The sequence below is a fragment of the Clupea harengus genome, chromosome 1 (genome assembly GCF_900700415.2).
Source record: "Clupea harengus chromosome 1, Ch_v2.0.2, whole genome shotgun sequence".
Taxonomy (NCBI): domain Eukaryota; kingdom Metazoa; phylum Chordata; class Actinopteri; order Clupeiformes; family Clupeidae; genus Clupea; species Clupea harengus.
The window spans coordinates 207140-220000 of NC_045152.1; the positions used below are offsets into that span (position 1 = coordinate 207140).

General features: G+C 41.7%; 2 protein-coding genes across 4 annotated transcripts in view; both read left to right on the top strand.

The window, feature by feature from the left end:
* The first annotated feature begins 472 nt into the window (after window positions 1-472).
* Window positions 473-7838, top strand: csnk1e (casein kinase 1, epsilon). Of its 2 annotated transcripts, none has more exons than XM_031586310.2 (11): window positions 473-720; window positions 2741-2831; window positions 3173-3283; window positions 3460-3608; window positions 3829-4057; window positions 4292-4462; window positions 5140-5288; window positions 5441-5642; window positions 5763-5902; window positions 7498-7564; window positions 7773-7838. In XM_031586310.2, the coding sequence occupies exons 2-10, from the start codon at window positions 2756-2758 to the stop codon at window positions 7528-7530; spliced, it is 1260 nt and encodes a 419-aa protein (XP_031442170.1). In that variant the 5' UTR covers window positions 473-720; window positions 2741-2755; the 3' UTR covers window positions 7531-7564; window positions 7773-7838. The 2 variants fall into 2 exon arrangements, with proteins under 2 accessions (XP_031442170.1, XP_012680110.1); XM_012824656.3 differs by having other exon boundaries at window positions 474-720; window positions 5447-5642.
* Window positions 7839-10030: 2192 nt separating this feature from the next.
* LOC105897677 (transmembrane protein 184B-like) overlaps window positions 10031-12861 on the top strand; it is a 13260-nt gene continuing 10429 nt past the window's right edge. The window contains exon 1 of one of the 2 annotated variants that reach the window (XM_031586440.2): window positions 10031-11442. The gene's annotated coding sequence lies outside the window, so the exon portion shown is untranslated. The remainder of the gene's footprint in view (window positions 11443-12861) is intronic. The other variant, XM_012824624.3, reaches the window with a different exon arrangement.

Genomic DNA, 12861 nt, shown 5'->3' on the forward strand with positions numbered 1-12861 from the left:
GAAGTGTATCTGTTGTTGTACCTCGTATATGTGTCCTAACCCATCGTATGCATGGGACAATCGTATGGAGGTGTTGTGGGCCTAATTCAACGAAACACTAACGAAGGAAGGTGCCCACTTGAAAACCCCAGTGAAATGCTCAAGCAGGCGTCTTTGTTGTTGTTAATTATTGGTGTGATGGTTGTAGTGCACCCTGTTGTTCTAATACTTAGGCTAGGTTGTTCGGTATGAATATTTGTATGTAACAGTGAGTTTTGGCCGCTATGGGACGTCCCCAACCAAAAACACGAGGAATTTAACATCTCTTCCTGTGTAAAAATTAAAAAAATATGTATTATTGTTTTAATGTTAAAAAATGTATGCAAAACATTTTTTCAAAGTATTTTCTTTGAGAATACCTTCTCATGAGTTGACCGCTCCTTGTAGTATGACTTTAAGGCAATCCGGGTGCCTTAGGCATCCTTTGAATGACATCATCGATGTTGTCAATGGTGCGTTGCAAGCAAGGAGAGGGGGAGATAGACTGAGGCAGAGACGGGCATTCGCAGTGAAGCTTCTCAGGGACTATCAACAGGGCGTACTATAGAACGCAAGAGGAAAATTGGGGTATGAGATCCGTCAGAATCCGCTCCCATCCTTCGCTGCCCAAGGCTCAGTCTGACTGACAACCACCGGTTCAGCACCACCGCCGACTAACCTCTCAGATAAGCCCAATATCGGGTAAGAATGATGCCAACAAACCGCAGAAACCAGGGGGGAAAGGTGTAGGAGCTTGTTTCACCCAAACGGGAGTTGTATTCGGAGCATCGTAGAGGGGGAGGGGGCGATTTCAGATGACTATCCACATAAGCGTAGCCTATAGTATGTCCCAGTGTTAGGGTGCGGCAAGAAAAAAATACATTATTTTTGTTAACAACATGGATGCCCGAACACTAGAGTTCTTAATTCGTCGGCGACATTTTATTTAGAATGTTGTTGCTTGTGGTTCCTAGCAAAACGAGCATCCTAACCAGAACACAACAGTGCTTCTTTCAGTGTTAGCAAGCTAGCTATTACTACGAAATGAGCTTCTATGAAACAGTAGCACTACACTGCCCTAACACCCTTTTGTCAAGAATCCTTGTAAATGTTATATTTGTTACAATTTCAGTGTCGTTACTGAACAATTCCAGCTAACGCTACATTGTAAAGCCTTCCACCATAGCTACATTCGACAGGCATCGATAACTAGTGTAGGCAGTGTTCTAAAATAATGACGTATTGTAGCCCTTGATATACTAATGAAGCAAATGGAACATCATGTGAATTATTCTCATTTGTAAACTTAATGTTAGTGTAATACTTCAGATGGTGACAGCGCAGTGGCACATAAGGACACGATACGGTGCACAGGGTCGATCCTGTTATGAACGTATGCACGGGAAGAGTAGTAATAGTTTATGAATATTGCAATTGTGAACCATCCACGAGACCTCTAGTTCTTGCTTTGCTGTGTTTATATGTGTATTTTTGCAATGTAATATTACATTTTCCACTGGGTAAAATAATTCCGTGCACGGATGCAAGATTAGGCGAACAAAGCTTAGCCCATTTCAGCGACCTTTGATGCATTATCAGTCTTGCGAATATACGAAACAGCCATAAAATCATTACATCACAGCTATGCAAGTGGCGTTTAGAAGGTATGGTTTTAAAGCTAGCATATCGGGATAGTGACAGGAAAAAAAGGGTAGATGTTACTGTTATGTTGACATTAAGCATGCTATTAAGTTCTAGGCGAAGGATTTGTTGTGCCAACACTATGAAACCCTGACCAGGTCACCGGAAAGGAAATTGTAGCCTAGATGTTGTTGGTGTTTGTTTCGACAGGTCTGATCATTGTGGCCTTGGACTGGTCGAATGAAGTTTTTTCCTTTTGTACGCAGTATGTAAGAGGCTACTTCAGTAGTACAGGATAACGTTAAAACAATCTGGCGGTCCAACTGTCTGCTTAGTTGGAAAGGTCCACCTTTGAGGATGTGCTCAGATGTCCCACCAGTGGATGTATAACCTCACGAGGAAAACGAAAGGGCTTTCAGTATTTGCTTCTCGCTTAAGAAACTGTGCACATTTCAGAAAATATTCTTGTATCTTTTGCTTTCGATATTGTAGACGGCTCGAATAGTTCTGCTTAATTTGAAATTCGCGGTGACAAGCATAGCTTGCCCTTTGGCTTTGCAGCGATTGAAAATGTGGTGTGGTTCTTGGTGATAAATAAATGATGACTCCTTTCCAGTATCACGTGCTGCAGAAGACCCACTTCCACCGGTCCCTTGATTTTCTCATGTGGCCTGATTCTGGAGTGCATCATCCACCTCTAGCTTTCAGTTAGATGAACTAGGCTTACCAGCTGTATCTGCAGACAAGGCCTACTGCAACCACTCAGACAGAATGCATTGTCATCTTTGCATATTTTAGGTTCCAAATGTAAATCACGGAGGTACAATATGGCATTACTGATCACCTGCATTCTGAGGACACTTTCTTGAGAAGCACTGGGCTGTTTATGTCTGTCTTTGCTGACTCTTCGTCTAAAGAGATGAATAGTTCTCATAGGATTTGGCTTTGATTCCCTTTTCCTGGGTTGACTGCTTTTGGCTGTTCTAATGAATTTGGTGAAATTTAGATATGAACCGTTGTTTAGCGACAACTGCTTTTAAATGTCTTGCTTTTGGGTTTGTTTTATTGCCTGCCCTTTTAGCGAACTGACACAACCATGGAGCTGAGAGTGGGGAATAAGTACCGCCTTGGGCGCAAGATTGGCAGTGGCTCTTTTGGCGACATATACCTAGGTGAGTCGTGTTACTGTTTGATGGGGATTTTTCCAGTAAATATACTGTGTTCACCAATTTTCTAAATGCCTGTTTTACATATCTACTTGTTATGGGTTAGACTAGAGATTCCATATCATATGCAGCCATAAATCTGAATTCTTCTAACTGGTTACTGGTATAGGTAACTGGGCTTCTGTCCTTTGTTCAGGTGTGTGTGTGTGTGTGTGTGTGTGAGTGTGTGTCTCTGTGTCTGTGTATGTGTCTGTTCTGTAGCTCAACACACACTTTACTGTAGATGCTTTGGGTTAAGGTGTCTTAAATGAATACATGAAAATAAAGGTAAATGTGTGTCCTGCCAGGTGCCAACATCGCCACAGGGGAAGAGGTGGCCATAAAGCTTGAGTGTGTGAAGACCAAACACCCTCAGCTACACATAGAGAGCAAGTTCTACAAGATGATGCAGGGAGGAGGTTGGTAATATGTTTGACTAGTCCGTTTTTCTTATTGGGATTGTATGAGTACTGTCTTCAGTAGTAGGTGTTCGACATGTTTAGTGCTCTGTTTCACAGTGGGGGTTATGGTCTGTGTCACATTATAGAGGACGAGTTGATGTGAAGGTCCATTTTTCTTCTCCTTTTACCCCCAGTTGGCATTCCCTCTATAAAGTGGTGTGGGGCAGAGGGGGACTATAATGTCATGGTGATGGAGCTTCTGGGACCGAGTCTGGAGGACCTCTTTAACTTCTGCTCCCGAAAGTTCAGCCTAAAGACTGTGCTACTACTTGCCGACCAAATGGTACAATAGACCTCTTAGAATGTCTCGTTTGCACTCTCATTCTATTCCTTTGTCTGTTTAACACAGTCTCTTGTCCACTGACACACTTTTGAGGAGAGTTGGTTAAATTCCTCATAGCATCCAGTGCTTGGGTCACAGCGGGTAGATTAATGTCTTGTGAGGCATGTTCATCTCCAGTGTTGCTGCACTGCTGTCTCTAATGCAGCACTGTGTTGTGCAGATCAGCCGTATTGAGTACATCCACTCCAAGAACTTCATCCATCGTGATGTCAAGCCTGACAACTTCCTCATGGGCCTGGGCAAGAAAGGCAACCTGGTCTACATTATTGACTTCGGTCTGGCGAAGAAATACCGTGATGCCCGCACCCACCAGCACATCCCCTATCGGGAGAACAAGAACCTTACTGGCACAGCCCGCTATGCTTCAATCAATACCCATCTGGGCATTGGTGAGGGCAGCTGATCACTTCTTTGACATTTATGTGAGCACTTGGGGGCTTCAAAGTACCTGGTCAAACCACTCCAGTGTGTTTTTGTTTTTTACCTGAACTATGTTGTGTTTTACTGATCTTTTGAAATGCTTAGGTAGTGACACTCTCTGGAGTAAGGTTAAGGACCCACTATTATTATCTAGTTCATTGAATCATTGACCAAACCTCCATTTTGCCATTGTCCTCCTTCAGAGCAGTCAAGGCGTGATGACCTGGAGTCCCTAGGCTACGTGCTCATGTACTTTAACTTGGGCTCCCTGCCTTGGCAAGGCCTTAAGGCTGCCACCAAGAGGCAGAAGTACGAGCGCATCAGCGAGAAAAAAATGTCCACCCCCATCGAGGTGCTGTGCAAGGGCTACCCATGTGAGTTCCCAGAGGCTTTGCTTACTGTCTGAATGCATGGGTAGGCATGTGGATTGGTGTCTGAGTTGCAAACTGTTTGTGCATTCCATATTCGGTGAGAATGTGTTTGTGTGTGAGTCTCAGTGTGATCGTTTTGTCTCCGTGACCAATATGTGGAATGCAGTAGGGACTATTTTGCAATTTATTACTTAAAACTTAAGGCCAGATGCACCAAGCGTTTTTGCCCCAACAGTCAGGCTCAAACATGGTGTCTCTCAGACAGTTGTAATACATTATGTTGAAGCGGAAGCATTAAATATTTATATATATATATATTCAAAGCAGTATTTTGGGGTATTTTGCTGTTGTATAATGTTACCATGATTGAACACTGAAGGTTATAGGTCGTTGCAAATGACATTAAGTTGTTATCTTGTTACGATCACAGTCATGTTCCCTGTTTTCTAGTGGTTGTGACAGGACCAGGGTATAGATGAATTTGGGTCCTTTCAGATGTTGACTTGTTTTTCCCTAAGTACATACACATGAACTAAGAAGAACATAGTCTCTGTGAATTGGTTTGAGTGACATGGCTGTGTCTTGAGCTTTCTTTGAATTGAACATTTGAGAGATGTTGTGAAAAATATAGCTGGGTGTCGTGTTGTCTTCATCCTTGACCTGGTGCTCTATTTTTGCAGCTGAGTTTTCCACCTACCTGAATTTCTGTCGCTCTTTGCGCTTCGATGACAAGCCAGACTACTCATACCTTCGTCAGCTCTTCAGAAATCTGTTCCACAGACAAGGCTTCTCCTATGACTACGTCTTTGACTGGAACATGCTTAAGTTTGTGAGTACCACTGTTAGCCTCAGACCATCCCAAAAACTCCTTCTTGTGCCTAGAGATCGATTCATTTCATGCATTACAAATGCATGATGTGAAATTGACTGCATTGTACATACTAATAATTAATGTGACATTCTTTTCTCTTCGCCTTTGAGATACAGGGTGCCAGCAGAACAGCAGAAGAGGGCGACCGGGAGAGGAGGGGAGGCGAAGAGCGCGATGAGCGTATTGGTGGGGTGCCGCGAGGGTCAGCTGCACGGGGTCACCCTCCTGGCCCCAACCCCTCAGCCCCCAACCGGGTGAGAAACGGCCCCGAACAGGCCATCTCCAACCCCGCCTCGCGAGTCCAGCAGTCTGGTGAGTGTCTCATAATGTGTACCTACTACCCATCTACTTATCGTACCTATTGTGTCAAATATAATGGGGAAAACTGCAGCCCATCAACCACATCTGTCTCTTGTCTGTCTCTCCCTGCAGGGAACACGTCACCTCGGGCTATTTCACGTGCAGAGCGGGAGAGGAAAGTTAGTATGCGTCTCCACCGAGGAGCGCCCGCCAACGTGTCTTCGTCTGACCTTACTGCCCGTCATGACCAATCTCGCATTTCCACGTCGCAGGTGAGGGGCTCCATTTGGCCATGTTGATCTGTTGGCTTGGGGGGGTGGTCGAGAGGTCTAGATACGCCTGGTCACGTGTTGCTTCTTGCTTTCATCCACCTGTTTGCCTTTCCGCCCATCCTTGTTGTGTCATTCATAGGGCCTTAGTTGGGTGGCACTGTGGCGCACCTGGTAAAGCCAGCAGTAAAGGCGTGATCAAGGGCACTAAGTGGGCAGAGCCTGGTAAAGCCAGCAGTAAAGGCGTGATCAAGGGCACTAAGTGGGCAGAGCCTGGTAAAGCCAGCAGTAAAGGCGTGATCAAGGGCACTAAGTGGGCAGAGCCTGGTAAAGCCAGCAGTAAAGGCGTGATCAAGGGCACTAAGTGGGCAGAGCCAGGCTGAAGTTAATTAATGAAAGGTTTGGTTAAACAGTGTGATAATATCGCTGTGGGTTCAGGGCAACTTTACAAGGACTAAACCGTAGTGCTTCCTCTGAAACTTGTCAGACCGGTTTTAAAATGCCCTATTAAATCCAAGCTTCCAGGCATTCATTTGATTGAAACTTTATCCTTTACATGGCTTTTTAAACGTATTCTGGGAACAAACTGTATGCTATTTGGTGCAGTCTCTGCATCCAGAACCCCAGCAGAATCAAACAAGTGAGTGAAAGCATGTTTAGCTGAGCACTGGTTATCCTATAGACAGGGTTAGGGTTAGGGTTACCCTAGGGTCAAACAAGTGAGTGAAAGCATGTTTAGCTGAGCACTGGATATCCCATAGACAGGGGAAAGACCAGATGCATAAAACGCAAGGGCAGCAGTGAGCAGTAGCCAACATGAATGGGGATTGCATAAGATATGGGAGGCTGCGAGCTATGTTTATGTTGATGCAATTAAACACCTGGAGAGACCTGAATGCAATCTCTTTGGATTCTGTAGCGCCCAAGAAAAGAGATATTGTGTGGAAAAAGATTTCTTCTTCTGCCTTAGTCTAATTACACTACAATATGTGAATAGAAATAACAAGAAATGTCATGATTGTGTATTTACACCATGGATGACGTTTGTTTACAGCTTACTGTGCATTTAATTCAAGTCAGACATTAGACTACCTCTTCCCAGACACTTGAGTCTTTCAAGAGGTTTAACCTTTTAAAAGAAAAACAGAAAAACATTTTATTCTTTTTTTTTTAAAAAGCATTCCAGGATTTATGTTAACTTTGAGGATTCTCTAGATGAAATAACCCATAACACAGGTTTGGTCCAGCTTTCTTCCTTGGATATATTTTGGGAGATGGATAAATCCAACTTGGGCCGTGATGTTTGTGATTGGCACATTCAAATGTTCCCTGTCAAAAAAAAGAATATGTTGCCAAGTCTTTATCCAAAATCCACTCCTCGGGGGAAAGTTTGGTTTATTTATAAATAAAGCGCCCAAAATAGGCCATTTTATTCCTCCAAACTAGGGCCCAGAGTCTGGAATCCCAGTTTGCTTTCAAAATTCATAGTCATAAATTCATACGTTCTGACTGAACACTTATCCCGGAAACTTTTGGAATTAAGTTTACCCTCTGTCTGGAGTTTAATGGTTCCACTTCCTTGATGTTGCATCCTGCAGGTCAGCATGCCGTTGGAGCACCTCGGGAAGTGAGTCCTTCAGCTCCGTGCACACTGGATACTGAGTGGTGAGCGGATCTAGCCTACACACTTTCTCACACCCCTGTGCATCAGTCACTTCCATTTCCATGTCAACATGACTGAAGATGCATTGTTGCAATTCAAAAATGTTTCCAAAATGGGATGCATGCAGCTGAATCTCATATCCCATATTGAGCTGTAGTGAATGAAATGTACAGAGATGTTTATTCTTTCCCCTGTCTGAACCTTTTCTAGGGCATCAGGTGACACCCCTTGCTCCAGACTCTTTTGGTTTTGTTTGTTGTTTTTAAATGTTGTCAGTGAGACAGAGAGATGGACACTGAAGGAATGAATGGGGAAAACGAGGCTGAATTAGGTGTGAGTTAACGGAAGATGGCCAAGAGAGATCCTTACTCATTTTCAACCAAAGGTCATTCAGGGGAAAGAAAAGAAAGCAGTATTTTTCCCTCCCTCTGAAGACTGGACCCCCTTTATCCCCCACATGTTCTCCATTCGAATATGTCCTCATCACAACAGGGAGACTGTCCCTCTCCCTGTATGTCATTGGCAGGCTTGGAAGCCTTGGATAAATTGATGCATCTAGTTTTAATTGTTCCTACAGAGAATGTAGCTGTTAGCATGTGCATATTCCAATCTGTGAGAAGTGAACATGTAAGTCTTTCACCAGTGTAATTTGCACACTCAAAACCCATGGTACATTCTGGTTGTGATCGTTTTGTTTTAATCCGTTATATTATTTGTTGGACAGCCAAAAGATAGCATTCACTCTTAAGATACGCTGGGTGGTTCGTTATGTATTAATGGTTTTATTGGAAAAGTGAAATGAAAGCGAGAAACAGAGAAGGAAATTCCAAGAGAGGGAGGTAGGAAAAGAATACAGAGGGCAGAGAGAGGAGAGCATTAGGAAGTGAAGATTAGCATAGGTGCTCTTCTGGAGTATAGTATGATGCAAAGGCACAAGGACGGATCTTTGCCCTTCTTTTGCCAATGTCTTACTTGTCGTATTCACTGTCGATGTGATCATGAACCTTTTGTGACCAAGTTGACAACAAGCTAATGTCGAGGGCCCAGGGCCTGGTGGAAATGCTTCATTGTTGTCCATTTTTATTTCCGAAATGCCCACTTGAGCCCAATTTTTTATCCAACCACACAATTGTGGAGGTGATCTCACTTTTTAGTTTTCTGAAGAGGTGCCACACCACTCCAAGACTTGAGACAGTGGACACTGACCTTTCTCAATGTATTTGACTAGAGACTGCGAAACGGAAAAAAAAAATCAGCCAACTATCATGGCAGTAATTCTTATGATTGTTCTTATTGTCAACATTTTTTTTTACTTTTTAATTATGTTGCTTCTGGAGACCTGGTGGGAAGGGGGGCATGAAGTAGAATGACATTTCTTTACTTTTTTTTTTTTTTTTTACCTCACTGTAATTTTTCTGTGTAAAGCCAAAATGTCGTTGGTTGTTTCGAGGTGTAATGTAGAAAAACTAAAATGCTTAAACCTGGGGAGGGATCAGAGTTTTATTATATATATATATATATACACACACATACACACACATACATACATACACACACATACATACATACACACACATACACACACACACACACACACACACACACATATATATATATCGTATATATATGTCGATACATATATATATATATATATATATATATATATATACAGTCAAAAGTACTACATTTGAGTGGGACTCAAAGCGTCACATTGTCTACTGGGTCGTAAGACAGGGCTGCTGTGTTTGTCTGGTTTCCTGTTACGTTATCTGCTCTGCAGTTGTATGTGAGGCTTTTCTTAACGGAGTGTCCTGCTCAGGTGAAATTGTTTGGTTGAGGGTGCGAGAGAGGCCTAATAAGTGACGGGCATTGTTTTCTTTTTAGTCGTGTTTCCCACATTGACAACCTTTTTTTCTGTTGTTTTCCTGTGTCTGCCTAAAATGTCTATGGGCTCCACCCAATGACAGTCCCTTAATTGTATGACACTGGTCGTTGAATGACTGGGGGGACGGATGGGTTGAACCCTAATATCAATATGTTTTGAAATTTTGCACCTGGAAACTTTCATTGGTTATTTCGACTGTGGTTACCTTTGATTCAACATCAACACGTCTGACAGAAAGGGGGACTTCTGCTGGATTGTAATGTTTTAGCCATCTCTGTTTCTGCATGGATCCTGAGACTGTGGTGCGGTCACAGCCAGATTGATCATGTGTGTCATGACAGCAGGCTGTTTAAACTACCCAGTAGCAATGTTACCTAGGGAGGAAGGGGTTATGGGAGGTATAGGTCAGGAAAGGATAGGGGAACAAGGGTTCACTTTCTGTATCGTGTACTGATATCTTGTACAGTTCTTTAACACACTTTAACTTTATTTACAACAGTATTTGTGTATATTTTATGAAGTAATAATAAAAAATAAACAAAACTTTCCTGTGTTTTCTTGAAAATAAACGATTTTCATATTTTATGTGTGTTTTTCAGGGGCATATTTGGTGAGAAAAAGATGTTTTAAATGTTACTGATTTGGTACACATATGTATTGCTTTACTGGCTTAGGCCACAAATTCAGACTTGAGGCAAGCAAACATTTAATACAACACACTGGACCAGCTGGTACCAACATGTTTGTGGAAAGGGATTACATCATCTGGCCACTATATGACAAGCCGTTTCAAAATGTTATTTTCAATTTTTTTTGTTGAGTAAATCAGCATCTGATTTTTCAAATGTAAAGAGTTGTAAACACATTTTATCCATACTATGCTAGAAAGATCAGTCAACAACAGCACAGTTTGATCATCACAGTTATTGTCAGTTAGTGTCATGAAGACTGCAGGGTAAGCAGCTAACAAGAGGAAAGATTAGCTATCTCTGGTAGGCAAGGAATGTAAACCAGGCTTTGACAGTTTGTGAGTGGGATGAGTACTTGCATCATAGATGTCAAGAAGAATTAATGCCCTGTAGAGATCATATGTTTGATAAAGAAAGTATGTTACGTTGATCAAAAGGTAGTCAAATTTAGTTACGACTTTACATTTCGACTTTACTATTGGATTAGTTAGTGACTTCTGAACTTTTTTTTTAAACTTTAAATGTTAAAGGCGAAACGGCTTGTCGTATGTAGTAGTGCGCCTGCGCAGATGAGTAGACATAGTCTGTTGTCCGAGCAGATCCAACATTCATTTCCAGCTGGGTCCACGGGAGTAGGGAACAGGCAGCGTTAGAGAGGAAAGTGTCGGTGTTTTTCAGATCAAGTGGGATAAGTCGAAATCCACAAAGGAAAATAATAGCTTGTCTTTTATTCTGTTACAACTTGTCCCCCTTTATCATAAGGGATTCCTCGTCAGACCAAGTAAGCTAGCTAGGTATCGTAAATGGAAAGCGCTAATATCACCTAGCTACCAGTTAGCCAAAAAAGCTAACTGTTATCGCTAGTTACTGGTAGAGAAATCATGGCTAGAACGATATATTGGGTTAGCCTAGTTAGATAGCCAGCCAGTTTGCACGCCCTCCATATCAAATCAACTTTTCGTGTTTAGTTACATATTTAATTTAGCTATCATTAGTCAAAAGTATTATATTTTTTATATTATTAAGAACCGACAAGTTAACAGTTGCAAGCTAACGCTTGTTTGCTAGCTATCTAGCTACTGACCGTCATAACTAAGTTACCGTTATTTATTGCGAGCATCGTCAGCTGTCTGCAGTCCAAAACAGAGCTTAGACGAACGAAGAATTCATCCTAAAACCTTTTCCTGCGAGTTTGCAGACCAGACTAGCTTAATGCAATCGTGTTCACGAGAAGAAATATCAAATTAATATTGACGGGGTGCAGACAGACTCAACGTGAGGAATCCAGCCCACTGCCGCAGAAAAGGTAAGACCCGCAAGACGAGCCTTGTCAGTAAAATGAATGAAGACATATCCTTGTGACACGAAACATACACTAAGTAATAGCTAATTATCATCCAGCAAATTAGCTGCTGTCTATTACTCTACTGTACTGTTATCCACATTTTAGTTTATGACGCAATGTGAAAAGAAACGCCAAAGCATAGCCTTATATTAGCTATCTTTATCGTCAGTCGCGATCGTTGAATAACATTAAGTGTTACAAGTCGGAGGGATGAAAGACGTGTTGATTACGATAACGTTGATAACAATGAATCTCTCTTGTTTTAAAATAAAGCACTGACGTCTTTGGTTTTATTTACCAACAAAGCACCCTTAATCCATTTCACACGGAATGGTTGAATCTGGCTAATGTCAACCAGCAATAATTTGTCTTGCTTATGTATTTGCTCTCCTCAACGTCATAGCCAACAAAACAAGTATGTTGCCCACAAGGCCGTAACGTCAACACACTGAGGTTTAGGTTTGATAATCAAATCATCTTAACCTCACGATTAACAATACATTTCTTCGATTTAGACCGTAGCGAGTAGCAGTATGCCGCTTGATATGAGCGACTCTTATGTCTGTAATACCGGCTGATGTGCGAAATTGGCTAGCAATCTAATAGGTACCTCTAGGCCAGATGTTTTTTTTTTTATCCCCACCCCTTTCTCCACTCTTTTTTTTCACAGATCTGTGAACTGTGTCATTGCGATATTTCTTGCCATGTAGTTAAGCAATACCCAGTCTGAATGAAACCTAAGGCTATTCAACATTATTGTTAATTAATTTTGTTACATCATTCTGATCGCCTTGGGATATTTAACCTAATCATATCAATAGAAACATGTTTAATCTGGTTCTTATTAGCCTTCATTATTGGTTGGGATAAAACGCACATCCTTTGCTCACATGCTGAACACAAAACACATTCCAACGTTGGTATAGCAATTTGATTGGGAGAGCTCATGTGTCATAGCTTATTAACAAGGCACCTGTGTCTCAGTAATATTATTATACATTGTAATGCTATTCAATTCAACAGCACTTTGAAAGGCTATGAAACTTGGACAGTAAATATAATAAATAATATATAAATGCAACCAGTCTAATTTATGCCCGAAATATATGCAATACAATATGGGCAAGGTTTTAACAGTAACAGTAGGCTAGTTCATTTCTCACACATGTTGTGGTGCATTCGAGAAAACTCGGAATTCAGAACGTTGATATGATATTTTCCATGATATTTCCCAGCTCCTACTTTAATGTGTTCAAGCCAAATCTAAACACAATAATGTGGTGATAACTCATCGATTAATTTTCCTTCTATCTGCTGGCTATCAATATTTTATTGACAGCTTTTTTTGACAGCTTTTCACTTTGAAACACTGCCTCTTCA